The sequence below is a fragment of the Falco naumanni genome, unplaced genomic scaffold (assembly GCF_017639655.2).
Source record: "Falco naumanni isolate bFalNau1 unplaced genomic scaffold, bFalNau1.pat scaffold_215_arrow_pat_ctg1, whole genome shotgun sequence".
Taxonomy (NCBI): Eukaryota; Metazoa; Chordata; class Aves; order Falconiformes; family Falconidae; genus Falco; species Falco naumanni.
Window position 1 is genome coordinate 1 of NW_024427395.1, and position 15509 is coordinate 15509.

Below are 15509 nucleotides of genomic sequence, written 5' to 3' on the forward strand. Positions count from 1 at the left end.
CCCGGAGAGGGGGGGACCCCCAGGACCCTAAAGAGGGGGGAGTGCGGAGACCCCTGGGATCTCGGAGAGGGGGGGGATCCTGGAGAGGGAGAGACTCCCAGGACCCCTGGGACCCTGGAGACAGAGGACCCCCCAAGACAGCAAGGGAGGGGGAACCTGGAGAGTGAGACCCCCCCCCCCCCAGGGATGCCCAGAGAGGGGGGGGACCCCCGAGACCCCCAAGAGTGGGACCCCTGAGGCTCCTGAGACCCCAGAGATTGGGACCCCTGAGACCTCCAGGACTCCAGAGCAGGGGGGAGCCTGGAGGGTGGGGGGACACCCACGGAGCAGGGGACCCCCAGCCCCAGTGCCCCATAGCCCCCCATGGCCCCAGGACAGTGGGGTGAGCAGGAGCATCGCCCCCCCCGCCCCCCCCCCCTCAAACTTTGCCCCCCCCCCAGGTGACGGGGACAGGAGACCCCAGAGCTCTTTCCTTCCCCACCCCTGTGGGACCCCTTTTTGGGGTTGGTGGTCCCTGCCTCAGTTTCCCCCTGTAGAACACAGCGGGGGAAATGCCTTGAGTGGGCGGGTGTTGTCTGGGTGTTGTGTTGGGTGGCTTTTGGGCTGAGAACGAGGGATTTTGGGGCTAAGCCACAGCCAAGGACCTTGCCCTTGCCCTTGTCCTGGTCTGGGGACACGAAGCTGCTCCTTCCCTTCCCGTAACCACGTTCCCCAAGTGGGACAAGCTCCTTCCTTCCCCCCCACCTCCCTTTCGAGGATGCCCCACATCTTGGCTCTGTCTTGGTGCTTTGGAGGGTCTGATGGGATCTGTCTTGGGTTTTGGAGGGTCTTACGGGCTCTGTCTTGGGTTTTGGAGGGTCTTATGGGCTCTGTCTTGGGTTTTGGAGGGTCTTACGGGCTCTGTCTTGGGTTTTGGAGGGTCTTACGGGCTCTGTCTTGGGTTTTGGAGGGTCTAATGGGCTCTGTCTTGGGTTTTGGAGGGTCTTACGGGCTCTGTCTTGGGTTTTGGAGGGTTTTGTGGGCTCTGTCTTGGGTTTTGGAGGGTCTTATGGGCTCTGTCTTGGGTTTTGGAGGGTCTTATGGGCTCTATCATGGGTTTTGAAGGGTTTTGTGGGCTCTAGCTTGGGTTTTGGAGGGTTTTGTGGGCTCTATCTTGGGTTTTGGAGGGTCTTATGGGCTCTATCTTGGGTTTTGGAGGGTTTTGTGGGCTCTGTCTTGGGTTTTGGAGGGTTTTGTGGGCTCTATTTTGGGTTTTGGAGGGTTTTGTGGGCTCCAGCTTGGGTTTTGGAGGGTTTTGTGGGCTATATCTTGGGTTTTGGAGGGTCTTATGGGCTCTATCTTGGGTTTTGGAGGGTTTTGTGGGCTCTAGCTTGGGTTTTGGAGGGTTTTGTGGGCTCTATTTTGGGTTTTGGAGGGTTTTGTGGGCTCTATCTTGGGTTTTGGAGGGTTTTGTGGGCTCTAGCTTGGGTTTTGGAGGGTTTTGTGGGCTCTATCTCGGGTTTTGGAGGGTTTTGTGGGCTCTATCTTGGGTTTTGGAGGGTTTTGTGGGCTCTGTCTTGGGTTTTGGAGGGTTTTGTGGGCTCTATCTTGGGTTTTGGAGGGTTTTGTGGGCTCTAGCTTGGGGTTTGGAGGGTCTTATGGGCTCTGTCTTGGGTTTTGGAGGGTTTTGTGGGCTCTGTCTTGGGTTTTGGAGGGTCTTATGGGCTCTATCTTGGGTTTTGGAGGGTTTTGTGGGCTATGTCTTGGGTTTTGGAGGGTTTTGTGGGCTCTATCTTGGGTTTTGGAGGGTTTTGTGGGCTATATCTTGGGTTATGGAGCATTTTATGGGCTCTGTCTTGGGTTTTGGAGGGTTTTGTGGGCTCTATTTTGGGTTTTGGAGGGTTTTGTGGGCTCTGTCTCGGGTTTTGGAGGGTTTTATGGGATCTGTCTCGGGTTTTGGAGGTTTTATGGGCTCTGTCTTGGGTTTTGGAGGGTCTTATGGGCTCTGTCTTGGGTTTTGGAGGGTTTTGTGGGCTATATCTTGGGTTTTGGAGGGTTTTGTGGGGTCTATCTTGGGTTTTGGAGGGTCTGATGGGCTCTATCTTGGGTTTTGGAGGGTTTTGTGGGCTCTATCTTGGGTTTTGGAGGGTCTTATGGGCTCTGTCTTGGGTTTTGGAGGGTCTTATGGGCTCTATCTTGGGTTTTGGAGGGTTTTGTGGGCTCTATCTTGGGTTTTGGAGGGTCTTACGGGCTCTGTCTTGGGTTTTGGAGGGTCTTACGGGTTCTGTCTTGGGTTTTGGAGGGTTTTGTGGGCTCTATCATGGGTTTTGAAGGGTTTTGTGGGCTCTAGCTTGGGTTTTGGAGGGTTTTGTGGGCTCTATCTTGGGTTTTGGAGGGTCTTACGGGCTCTGTCTTGGGTTTTGGAGGGTTTTGTGGGCTCTATCTTGGGTTTTGGAGGGTTTTGTGGGCTCTATCTTGGGTTTTGGAGGGTTTTGTGGGCTATATCTTGGGTTATGGAGCATTTTATGGGCTCTATCTTGGGTTTTGGAGGGTTTTGTGGGCTCTATCTTGGGTTTTGGAGGGTTTTGTGGGCTCTGTCTTGGGTTTTGGAGGGTTTTGTGGGCTCTATCTTGGGTTTTGGAGGGGTTTGTGGGCTCTATTTTGGGTTTTGGAGGGTTTTGTGGGCTCTGTCTCGGGTTTTGGAGGGTTTTATGGGATCTGTCTCGGGTTTTGGAGGTTTTATGGGCTCTGTCTTGGGTTTTGGAGCATTTTATGGGCGCTGTCTTGGGTTTTGGAGGTTTTTACAGGCTGTATCTTGAGGGTTTTATGGACACAAGATGGTGCCGGTGTCCTGCCTGTTGATTTCCCAGTAGGGATGGACTCGGGCAGGAGCAACCCACAAGCCGGGAAGGTGCTCACAGCTTGTTTCCCTCCCCCCTGCTCCTCAAACCAGGATCTGCCGCTCCCAAACCTTGGCCAGGTCACGGAGGAGGCTGCGAGGAAGAGGAGATGCTACGAGATAGCCAGGCAGGTGAGGAGGAATTCACTCGACCTTCCGTCCTGTCTTCTCCTCCCTCTTCCAGCCGGGCGTTGCTCCTGCGTGTAGGACAGCCCCGTTGCTGACGCCGTCCTCCCGGCGACAGATCTGGGAGGATCTCCTTCCCCTTCCCTCTGGCATGGATTCAAATCCCGTTCCTGTTCCTTCCTCCAGCCGGCATGGAGGCGGGGATGGAGAAGGCGGAGGAGAAACCCCACCGGCAGGGCCGTGCGGGGGAAGCCCTTTTGAAGGGCTCCGTGGAGCAGGAGGTCAAGGGGGGGGAGAAGCCAAGAAGATGCCCCACGGGAAGAGGTTGCCAACCCACCCCGCGAAGCTCCGAGGAGGAAAGACCCACCATCTGCGAGGAATGCGGCCGGAGCTTCAGCCGGAGCTCGAACCTGGTGGTCCACCAGCGGTTGCACGCGGGCGAGAAGCCCTACAAGTGCTTGGAGTGCGGGAAGAGCTTCAGCCGGAGCTCCCACCTCATCACCCACCAACGTCTACACACCGGGGAGAAACCCTACAAGTGTCCCGAGTGCGGGAAGAGCTTCAGCGACAGCTCCACCCTCATCACCCACCAACGCTTGCACACCGGCGAGAAGCCCTACAAATGCCCCGACTGCGGGAAGGGCTTCAACCAGAGCTCCAACCTCACGTCCCACCAACGCACCCACACCGGGGAAAGACCCTACAAGTGCCCCGAGTGTGGGAAGAGCTTCAGCGTCAGCTCCTACCTGATCCGCCACCAGAAGATCCACACCGGGGAGAGACCCTACAAGTGCGAGGAGTGCGAGAAGACCTTCAGCCAGAGCTCCAGCCTCATCATCCACCAGCGCGTCCACACCGGGGAGAAGCCCTACAGATGCGTTGACTGCGGGAAGTGGTTTCGGAACAGCTCGGACCTCATCAGGCACCAGCGGACACATACGGGGGAGAGACCCTACCGCTGCCCCGACTGCGGCAAGAGCTTCAACCGCAGCTCCAACCTGATGACCCACCAACGCATCCACACCGGGGAGAAGCCCTATGAGTGCCCCGAGTGCGGCAGGAGCTTCACCGTGAGTTCTGCCTTGATTAAACACCAAAGGACCCACCGGGAAGGGAAGCCCTACGAGTGCCCCGACTGCGGGAAGAGCTTTATCCGCTGTTCAAACTTCATCACGCATCGGAGGACCCACGTTGGGTAGAGACTCGGTGACCCACCTTGGGTAAAGACCTGGCGGGTGGTCCCACACATCTTCCCGGCTCCCCACAGGGACCTGGATGGATGCGTTTGCTGGGATGGGCTCTGCTGTGGGATGCAGACCCATGGCAGAAGTTCGGTAGGAGGAGTGGACTCATTGGCTTTAGGCTCCAAAAAGTCACGTCGGCTTGGTCCGAGAATTTCTTCTGGTGGCACCGAGCAACACCGTACAGACCACAGGCTTCTTCCACTGCCAAATGGTGGGTGGATTTGGGCATAGACCAAGGTTTTAAAGACGCCGCTTGGGACTCAGCATCTTCAGGATGGAAGAAACGGGGTGGAAACGGTCGCACAACCCTGTTGGGACACACCAGGTTGAGTTCTTCCTCGTTTATAGTTTTTTTTTTTTTTTTTTTTTTTTTTTTTTTGCCTGTGACGTTATTCGGTGGCATCATGCAACCTCTGTCCTGCCCATCTATGGTTCGTCTTTGGATGATCGAACCCTTGAGTTGGCCAAAGGGCTTCAGAAGAGGCTCCTGCAACATCTTGGGGATGGAGGTGGGCACAGCCCAACTCCGTGTCCTGCTCTCGCTCCCTTCCCGCTGCCAAAAATAAATCAGAATTTCTCCTCCACTCACCTCCGTGCTTTGGACCCGAACCCCCTCGTTCTCATCCAGGCTGGGGCTTGGCCATCGCGAGGGTTGAGTTTTCCCAATGGGGCTGGAAGGATGGGACAGCTCCAGGAGGGGTGGAGGGGCAGGAGGACACGTGGGATGGTGGCAATCACGTTTTGGAAGGATGCTGCACCCCTACGGCATCACCAGATAAACCTCATCCCTGCTTCGGTTGGTCCTTCATCCTTGTCCGAGCGAAACGGAGGGGGATGGAGAACCTGATCCCAGCTCCAGGGTCTCCACCCCAGTCCCACCACCCCTCCAGTTGCTTTCTGGGGGCGGGTTTCACGCCCTCCAGGTGCAAAAAATACTCCCAGCCCCCCAAAAGAAGGGATTTTTCCCCAGTTTTCCTCTCCAGAAAAGGTTCTTCCACCCACGCAGCCCCTGCTCCGTCACCACCACGGAGATGCTCGCAGGCTGCCAACACGCAGACGATTTTATTTGGGATGTGATTCCCTTTGGATCCGCCTCCACCCTTAAAAAGACCCTAAACTGGGGGGAAAAAAATAAGAAAATGGAACTGGGACATCTGGAAAAAAAAATTTTTTACCATGAGGCATCACCGGGGCGATGTGGGGATGCAGGGATGGACATCCCCCCTGTTGTGGGGGGCTTTGGGGGGGCTCCTCGCTCCTCAGGGGCTGTGAAGGCCTCCCACTGCCCCCCACCAATGCAGCCTGGATCCGCTCTGGGGGTCCTGGGGGGCTCCCAGGGGTCTTGGGGGGCTTCCAGGGGTTGTGGAGTCGCCTCTCAATGCAGTTTGGGCACGCTCTGGGGGTCTCCTGGGCATCCTGGGGTGGTCCCTAGGGATCTTGGGGGCTCCCAGGAGTTGTGGGGTCCCCCCCCAATGCAGCCTGGCTACATTCTGGGGGGTCCTGGGGGGCTCCTGGACGTCCTGGGGGGTCCCTAGGGGTCTTGGGCGGGTCCCAGGGGTTGTGAGGTCTCCCCCTCAATGCAGCCTGGCCACACTCTGGGGGTCCGGAGGGGCTCCCAGGGGTTGTGGGGTCCCCTCTCAATGCAGCCTGGTTGCATTCTGGGGGTCCTGGGGGGCTCCTGGGCATCCTGGGGGGTCCCTAGGGGTCTTGGGGGGCTTCCAGGGGTTGTGGGGTCCCCCCCAATGCAGCCTGGCCACACTCTGGGGGTCTTGGGGGGGGTCCCAGGGGTCTTGGGGGGCTCCCAGGGGTTGTGGGGTCCCCTCTCAATGCAGCCTGGCCACACTCTGGGGGTCCGGAGGGGCTCCCAGGGGTCTTGGGGGGCTCCCAGGGGTTGTGGCGTCCCCTCTCAATACAGCCTGGCTGCATTCTGGGGGTCCTGGGGGGCTCCTGGGCGTCCTGGGGGGTCCCTAGGGGCCTTGGCAGGCTTCCAGGCGTTGTGGGGTCCCCCCCTCAATGCAGCCTGGCTGCATTCTGGGGGTCCTGGGGGGCTCCTGGGCATCCTGGAGGGTCCCTAGGGGTCTTGGGGGGCTCCCAGGGGTTGTGGGGTCCCCTCTCAGTACAGCCTGGCCGCATTCTGGGGGTCCTGGGGGGGTTCCTGGGCATCCTGGGGGGTCCCTAGGGACCCCGGGGGGCTCCCAGGGGTTGTGGGGTCCCCCCCTCAATGCAGCCTGGCCACACTCTGGGGGTCTGGGGAGGACTCCCAGGGGTCTTGGGGGGCTCCCAGGGGTTGTGGGGTCCCCTCTCAGTACAGCCTGGCTGCATTCTGGGGGTCCTGGGGGGCTCCTGGGCATCCTGGGGGGGTCTCTAGGGTGCGGCGACTGAAGAGACAGGACGTAGCTTGATGCAAGGAAGATGTCGATTTATCGTACACAATCCCGAGTTTATATAAAAATATATATATATATATATATAAAAATTAAAAAATATATATATATTTTCAGAAGCCGCGCACTTTAAACAGGTGGGCTCTTGAGGCAGGCAGTCCCCGCTGGGTGGTGAGCTACAAAGGACACTTTAAGTAAGTGTCTGAATTAACACCGAGGTGTAACCTCCCCGGTTAACCCGTTCCCAGCCTTTATGGCCGGTTCGTTTCTTATCAGCTCCACGAGCTGCTTACGGAGAGAGCCGGAGTGATCGGTCACGGCCATAAAACACTTTCTTTAGCGCCGCTCTCTGCCCTTTCCTTATCTTCTAGATCGCATTCCTCCGTTGTTTCTGTCCCATCCCAGTTCCTCCCATCCCCCCCCTCAGAGTTATTTGCCTCTTTGCTGCCGGACCGCAGCTGCACTTCGTCAAAGCAAGGCCGAAGCTGCACGTTATCGATGTCAAAACAACCCGCTCTGTCCCGCGCAATTTTACAATTTCCCTTTTTTTTGTTTTTGAGCCGCTAGTAGCGGCTTTGCCACGTCCCGCAGGGCCCTTTGCGAACACGACGGGCGACCACGGTAACAGCGAACCAACGATACCGCCAACGGGGCGGACGGATGCCAAAAAGGCTGAAATTTTCTCAGATTTTGATAATATATCGCTGCAACGGGGCGCCTAAAATCCGGGCGGGACACGCGAGTCACAACCCTCCAGCGTGTCCCGGAACCGGCAACAAAAAGCAGCGGCAAATTTCGGCTCGTTCTTAACTGCCCAGCAAAGAGGGGATTTAACTCTTTAGTGCTTTCCCAAAAAAGCTGATTTAACTCTTCAATGTTTTCCCAAAAAAGCTGATTTAACTCTTCAATGTTTTTCCCAAAAAAGCTGATTTAACTCTTCAATGTTTTCCCAAAAAAGCTGATTTAACTCTTCAGTGTTTTCCCAAACAAGGTGATTTAACTCTTTAGTGCTTTCCCAAACAAGGTGATTTAACTCTTCAATGTTTTCCCAAACAAGGTGATTTAACTCTTTAGTGCTTTCCCAAACAAGGTGATTTAACTCTTCAATGCTTTCCCAAACAAGGTGATTTAACTCTTTAATGTTTTCCCAAACAAGGTGATTTAACTCTTTAATGTTTTCCCAAACAAGGTGATTTAACTCTTCAATGCTTTCCCAAACAAGCTGATTTAACTCTTTAATGTTTTCCCAAACAAGGTGATTTAACTCTTTAATGTTTTCCCAAACAAGGTGATTTAACTCTTTAGTGCTTTCCCAAACAAGGTGATTTAACTCTTCAATGTTTTCCCAAACAAGGTGATTTAACTCTTCAATGCTTTCCCAAACAAGGTGATTTAACTCTTTAATGTTTTCCCAAACAAGGTGATTTAACTCTTTAATGTTTTCCCAAACAAGGTGATTTAACTCTTCAATGCTTTCCCAAACAAGCTGATTTAACTCTTTAATGTTTTCCCAAACAAGCTGATTTAACTCTTCAATGTTTTCCCAAACAAGGTGATTTAACTCTTCAATGTTTTCCCAAAAAAGCTGATTTAACTCATCAATGTTTTCCCAAACAAGGTGATTTAACTCTTTAATGTTTTCCCAAACAAGGTGATTTAACTCTTTAGTGCTTTCCCAAACAAGGTGATTTAACTCTTCAGTGCTTTCCCAAACAAGGTGATTTAACTCTTCAATGTTTTCCCAAACAAGGTGATTTAACTCTTCAATGTTTTCCCAAAAAAGCTGATTTAACTCTTCAATGTTTTCCCAAACAAGGTGATTTAACTCTTTAGTGCTTTCCCAAAAAAGCTGATTTAACTCTTCAATGTTTTCCCAAAAAAGCTGATTTAACTCTTTAGTGCTTTCCCAAACAAGGTGATTTAACTCTTCAATGTTTTCCCAAACAAGGTGATTTAACTCTTCAATGTTTTCCCAAAAAAGCTGATTTAACTCTTTAATGCTTTCCCAAAAAAGCTGATTTAACTCTTCAATGTTTTCCCAAACAAGGTGATTTAACTCTTTAGTGCTTTCCCAAACGAGGGGATTTAACTCTTTAGTGCTTTCCCAAAAAATCTGATTTAACTCTTTAGTGCTTTCCCAAACAAGGTGATTTAACTCTTTAGTGCTTTCCCAAAAAATCTGATTTAACTCTTTAGTGCTTTCCCAAACAAGGTGATTTAACTCTTCAATGTTTTCCCAAACAAGGTGATTTAACTCTTCAATGTTTTCCCAAACAAGGTGATTTAACTCATCAATGTTTTCCCTTGCTGTCACTCCGGGTAAGAGAAGAACCGCTGCGACACGTTCCCATCAACAGCCTCCTACTACGCTGGCGTCTACAGGAAGGCAATTACTGACATTCGAAGCGCAGACAATATCGGATTCTTTGGGATTAACGTTGTACAGAGGTAATCGGTTATCCCAAATATCAAGGCTTTCGGGAAGGTGCTGTCGTTCCCCGCAGACATTCACTTTTTTGCAACAACGCCTGCAAGTCAGTTCCGAGGAAGGGCACACCGGACCAGGATGGGTTCAGTCAAAAAGTTCAAAACACGGCAGGCTTTCTCTGAGCGTGCCTCTGGGGTCATTCCCTCTTTTTTTTTTTTGAAAAAAAAAATATATATGTGCAACCAGAGACACTTTACCGTAGCAGAGAAGCCCCCATTTACACCTCTGAGCCCGCACACGAACCGCAGCTGCGTTCAGGGCAGGAATCATTCAGCAGTTACACAGCTGCATTATCTCTACACGCGTGCAGACACCCCTTTATCACGAGATAACCACGTTTATCTTTCCTACTCTCCTTCACAACACCCTTCTCTCATCTCCTGTCAGGCCAAACACTCCCCATCTTCCTCTCCTACCTCTCTCTTCAGACATTCTCTGTCCTCCTCTTTTCTTGCTTGTTAATTGCGACGAGGCTGTGTGCAGCTGGGTGACCATGACCTGATCTATGTTGCAATCAACTAATACAGGGAAAAAAAAGGTCTTGGGGGGCTCCCAGGGGTTGTGGGGTCCCCCCCAATGCAGCCTGACTACATTCTGGGGGTCCTGGGGGGCTCCTGGACATCCTGGAGGGTCTCTAGGGGTCTTGGGGGGCTCCCAGGGGTTGTGGGGTCCCCCCTCAATGCAGCCTGGCCACACTCTGGGGGTCCTGGGGGGTACCTAGGGGTCTTGGGGGGCTCCCAGGAGTTGTGGGGTCCCCCCCAATGCAGCCTGCCTACATTCTGGGGGTCCTGGGGGGCTCCTGGACATCCTGGGGGGGCTCCCAGGCGTCTTGGGGGGCTCCCAGGAGTTGTAGGGTCCCCCCCCAATGCAGCCTGGCTACATTCTGGGGGTCCTGGGGGGCTCCTGGACATCCTGGAGGGTCTCTAGGGGTCTTGGGGGGCTCCCAGGTGTTGTGGGGTCCCCCCCTCAATGCAGCCTGGCCACACTCTGGGGGTCCTGGGGCGTCCCTAGGGGTCTTGGGGGGCTCCCAGGGGTTGTGGGGTCCCCCCTCAATGCAGCCTGGCTGCATTCTGGGGGTCCTGGGGGTCTCCTGGACATCCTGGGGGGGCTCCCAGGCGTCTTGGGGGGCTCCCAGGAGTTGTGGGGTCCCCCCCCAATGCAGCCTGGCCACACTTTGGGGGTCCTGGGGGGTACCTAGGGGTCTTGGGGGGCTCCCAGGGGTTGTGGGGTCCCCCCTCAATGCAGCCTGGCTGCATTCTGGGGGTCCTGGGGGGCTCCTGGACATCCTGGGGGGGCTCCCAGGCGTCTTGGGGGGCTCCCAGGAGTTGTGGGGTCCCCCCCAATGCAGCCTGGCTACATTCTGGGGGTCCTGGGGGGCTCCTGGACATCCTGGAGGGTCTCTAGGGGTCTTGGGGGGCTCCCAGGTGTTGTGGGGTCCCCCCTCAATGCAGCCTGGCCACACTCTGGGGGTCCTGGGGGGTCCCTAGGGGTCTTGGGTGGGTCCCAGGGGTTGTGGGGTCCCCCCTCAATGCAGCCTGACTACATTCTGGGGGTCCTGGGGGGCTCCTGGACATCCTGGAGGGTCTCTAGGGGTCTTGGGGGGCTCCCAGGTGTTGTGGGGTCCCCCCTCAATGCAGCCTGGCCACACTTTGGGGGTCCTGGGGGGTCCCTAGGGGTCTTGGGCGGGCCCCAGGGGTTGTGGGGTCCCCTCTCAATGCAGCCTGGCTGCATTCTGGGGGTCCTGGGGGGCTCCTGGACATCCTGGGGGGGCTCCCAGGCGTCTTGGGGGGCTCCCAGGAGTTGTGGGGTCCCCCCCAATGCAGCCTGGCCACACTCTGGGGGTCCTGGGGGGTCCCTAGGGGTCTTGGGGGGCTCCCAGGGGTTGTGGGGTCCCCCCTCAATGCAGCCTGGCTGCATTCTGGGGGTCCTGGGGGGCTCCTGGGCATCCTGGGGGGGCTCCCAGGCGTCTTGGGGGGCTCCCAGGAGTTGTGGGGTCCCCCCCAATGCAGCCTGGCTACATTCTGGGGGTCCTGGGGGGCTCCTGGACATCCTGGAGGGTCTCTAGGGGTCTTGGGGGGTCCCAGGGGTTGTGGGGTCCCCCCTCAATGCAGCCTGGCCACACTCTGGGGGTCCTGGGGGGTCCCTAAGGGTCTTGGGGGGCTTCCAGGGGTTGTGGGGTCCCCCCCAATGCAGCCTGGCCACACTTTGGGGGTCTTGGGGGTCTCCAGGCCTCTCTCAGGGGTTGGGGGGGGGGGGAGGGGTCCCAGTGATCTTGGGGTCTCCTGGGAGTTGTGAGGGGCCCCCCCTCAAATGCAGCCTGGCCCAACTCTGGGCTCCCACGGGTTGTGGGGGTCTCCTGGGGGCTGTGGGGGTCTCCCGGGGGCTGTGGGGGTCTTGGGGGTCTCCTGGGGGCTGTGGGGGTCTTGGGGGTCTCCTGGGGGCTGTGGGGGTGTCCCAGGGGCTGTGGGGGTCTTGGGGGTCTCCTGGGGGCTGTGGGGGTGTCCCAGGGGCTGTGGGGGTCTTGGGGGTCTCCTGGGGGCTGTGGGGGTGTCCCCGGGGCTGTGGGGGTCTTGGGGGTCTCCTGGGGGCTGTGGGGATCTCCTGGGGGCTGTGGGGGTCTTGGGGGTCTCCTGGGGGCTGTGGGGGTCTTGGGGGTCTCCTGGGGGCTGTGGGGGTGTCCCCGGGGCTGTGGGTCCCCCCCAGTGCAGCTGCCCCCACTGCTGGGGCTTGACCCCGCCGCTTGTGGGGGCTTCGTGTGTGTGTCCCCCCCCCCCGTGACCCTCACCGGGACCAGGGAACGAGGGGGCCATAGGGGTGGCTATAGGCACATATAGGGGTGTCTATAGGCTCATACAGGAGTAGCTATAGGGGTGTCTATATGTGTGTATGGGCGCATCTATAGGGTCTCTGCCCCATATGGATGCGGTGGTGCGTCACCAGGTTGGAGCTCTGGGTCTGTAAAAGAAGCTGGGGGGGGGGGATGCGTGTGTGTGCATGTATGGGAGTGAATGTATATACGTGTATATAGGTGACTATATATGTGTGCGCATGTATGTGTGCGTATGTATGTGTATGGTGTGAATATACGTGTACACGTGTATAGGTGAGTATATATGCATGTGCATATGTGTGTGTGCATGTATGCATGTGAATGTACATATATACGTGTGTATAGGTCAGTATATATGGGTGTGCATATATGTGTGTGGGTGTGCATGTGTATACATGCGTATGGGTGTGTACATGTGCATATGTGGGTGTATATTTGCATATAAAGGTCTATATACGTATATACATGTGTATATATGTGCACATACAGGTCTATAACATATGTAGATATACATGTGTGTGTATATATGCATACATATGTGTATATACAGCTGTATGTATATATATTTGCATATATGTGTGTATGTATATGTATATACACACATAATATATATCTGTGTATGCCCCTATATTCACACCCTTATGGGGTGTATAGATATATGTACATACATTTGTGTGTCCATACATGTATATACACACATGTGCACATATACACCCCCCCCATTGGTATGTATCCATATATGTGCCTATAGACGTCTCTAGGTATCTATGCTGGTCGATACGCATCCATATAAGTGCCTATAGACGTCTGTATGTATCTATGCTGTTCAATACGCATCCATATAAGTGCCTATAGACGTCTGTATGTATCTATGCTGGCTGATATGCATCCATATAAGTGCCTATAGACGTCTGTATGTATCTATGCTGGTCGATACGCATCCATATATGTGCCTATAGACGTCTGTATGTATCTATGCTTGTCGATGTGCATCCATATATGTGCCTATAGACGTCTGTATGTATCTATGCTTGTCGATGTGCATCCATATATGTGCCTATAGACGTCTGTATGTATCTATGCTGGTCGATATGCATCCATATATGTGCCTATAGACGTCTGTATGTATCTATGCTGGCCGACACGCATCCATATAAGTGCCTATAGACGTCTGTATGTATCTATGCTGGCCGACACGCATCCATATAAGTGCCTATAGACGTCTGTATGTATCTATGCTGGTCGATACGCATCCATATATGTGCCTATAGACGTCTGTATGTATCTATGCTGGCTGATACGCATCCATATACGTGCCTATAGACGTCTGTATGTATCTATGCTGGTCGATACGCATCCATATAAGTGCCTATAGACGTCTGTATGTATCTATGCTGGTCGATACGCATCCATATAAGTGCCTATAGACGTCTGTATGTATCTATGCTGGCCGATACGCATCCATATAAGTGCCTATAGACGTCTGTATGTATCTATGCTGGTCGATACGCATCCATATAAGTGCCTATAGACGTCTGTATGTATCTATGCTGGCCGATACGCATCCATATAAGTGCCTATACGTCCTAGTTGAATTGAAACCAGCCAAGCCCGGGGCGGGTTCGCTATACATTTATTAAGGCAGGGAAGCCCCCGCAGCGCCGGCGAGCTGAGCGGCTCTTTCTATCGTCGCCAAGGTCGCTCCTGACACCCCCCGCGACGCGGGACGATCGCGGTGACGCTTCCCTTGCGGAACAGGACGTTCCCACCTCTGGTGTAGCCGGATCACGCTGCGGACGCGTCTCCTCTCGTTACACGGGCCGTCCTCAGGACCCCCGCAACGGGCTGTTCCTCTTGTTTAACTGGTTTCATCAGCAAATTGCCCTCAGTCACCTGTTTATCCCCATCCCCCCCTTCTTTTCTGTATAAGCGATTCGCTGATCAAACCTAGACGATACCTCACAAGCTGCACCCAGTTCAGGATTTTTATTCGGCCGGATTTTCACCTCCGGTTCTGATTGCTTCATCACCATTAGCTGCGCTTTTCCCAACCTGCTTTTAAAAAGGTTACCGGTTTATATCTAAAAATCTATCTTTAATGGCTACGTCCCGGTTTGAAGCTATGGTTCCACATCCCCGACATGCCCAGCGACAGCGATTAGGGAAACTGCAATTAGTTTTCCCTGGAGCTGAACCGGGGCGGAGATAAAAAGGTTTTATTGCTCTTTCTCGTCGACCGGGTGGGTCTAGTTCCTAAAAAACTAAATCTTCCAATTGAACTCGGAATTTTGGAGGTCCGGCTGTCAACGTTACACCGAACTTTGATTGAATCTTCCCATCGACCTAAGGTCCCGTTGAAGGGTTCATGTTCATTTTCTAAAGCCGTGGTAATTAATATCATTATCAGGGTAACAGCCGTCATCTCCCCACTGTTAGCACCTCTCTGCCTTTCCTCGTCTACTCTTTGGCAGAGAGCAACGGGATATCACGATCTTCTCGGCAGCAGCAGGTAGTCTTCGGGGGAATTTTGCTGTTATCCTGCCAACAATTCCCAAGGATGTTATCTCTTTAAGTTATCTCTTAAATACATTTCCACCTGTTTGCTTGTTGCAAACCTTACAGCACGCTGTCCTAAATCTCTGCACCGGTCTGTTTCATGGACTTCCCAAAGTTCAGGTACTGGCAGTTCCCATCCACGAAATAATTGACGAAATTTCCACTTGATCCTCTGGTCCCCTGGTACCTATCGAATCATTCCATACCGTGAGGCTGTCTCTTCAATGAAACACAGGACCAATTCTCTGCTACAGTTTAGACACCGGCAAGCAACCCAACGGACACGTCGGGAAGCGGGGTGTTTTAGGCGGGGTATTCCCGGGAGATCTGCTGTTCCGGGTGATTCGGGTGTCTCCGTCTCTGTGTGGCTTTGGGGTCAGCCAGCGATGTTGGGACAGCACAGTCCCCATAACGTCCTTCGCACCGCCCCGTGGCTCAAGGCTGCCGCTCCGTGGGTGGCGTAGATAAGAGAAAAGATTCTGCCAACTATCCAGACGCGGTTAACAATCCTTATCCAAGCATTACACCCATTTACCGTTACCCGTAAACAATAACGGGCAATGGCTAAGACCGACTAACAAGAACCATAAATCCCTAACAAACGTTTAGCTAACCGTTCAAAACCCAAACGTGCCATAAGCTAATTTCAAAACATTCTCATAACCAAACTACATAACAGAACACAATAAAACATTTCCTGGCGTATATAAGGTTTGTTTGTGGGGGTTAAGAATCAAGAGCCAAGAGGTGGGCATTTAAAAGGGGTAAATTTTCACGCCCCTTTAAGGTTAGGCTGCGCACGCGTTTTTAATTGTGCAGTTTTGGTCAGGGCGTTAGCCTGAATCTTGACCAGGAGGGTGACGGACCAATTTGTTTGTCTCGCCACAAACAATCCTTATCATTTTGGAAAAAAAACGGGAGAAGGAGACGACACGCTCTGTACGGCTTCGCTGTTTGGCCTTTTGTCTTCACCGTGACTACAGCGACCGTCAGCATGTGCTTC

At 53.9% G+C, this 15509-nt stretch overlaps 1 protein-coding gene across 1 annotated transcript; it reads left to right on the top strand.

The window, feature by feature from the left end:
- The first annotated feature begins 2296 nt into the window (after nucleotides 1-2296).
- LOC121082051 (zinc finger protein 239-like) lies at nucleotides 2297-4836 on the top strand. The gene is made up of 2 exons (XM_040581394.1): nucleotides 2297-3010; nucleotides 3191-4836. Exons 1-2 carry the CDS (start codon nucleotides 2989-2991, stop codon nucleotides 4201-4203), a joined length of 1035 nt encoding a protein of 344 aa, XP_040437328.1. The 5' UTR covers nucleotides 2297-2988; the 3' UTR covers nucleotides 4204-4836.
- Nucleotides 4837-15509: the final 10673 nt, after the last annotated feature.

What these genes read in the sequence shown, in the direction of transcription:
- LOC121082051 (XM_040581394.1), top strand. Translation starts at nt 2,989, where the DNA reads ATGCTACGAGATAGCCAGGCAG. An exon ending in GCTACGAGATAGCCAGGCAG is followed by an intron (nt 3,011 to 3,190) that starts GTGAGGAGGAAT and finishes TCCTTCCTCCAG; the next exon opens with CCGGCATGGAGGCGGGGATG.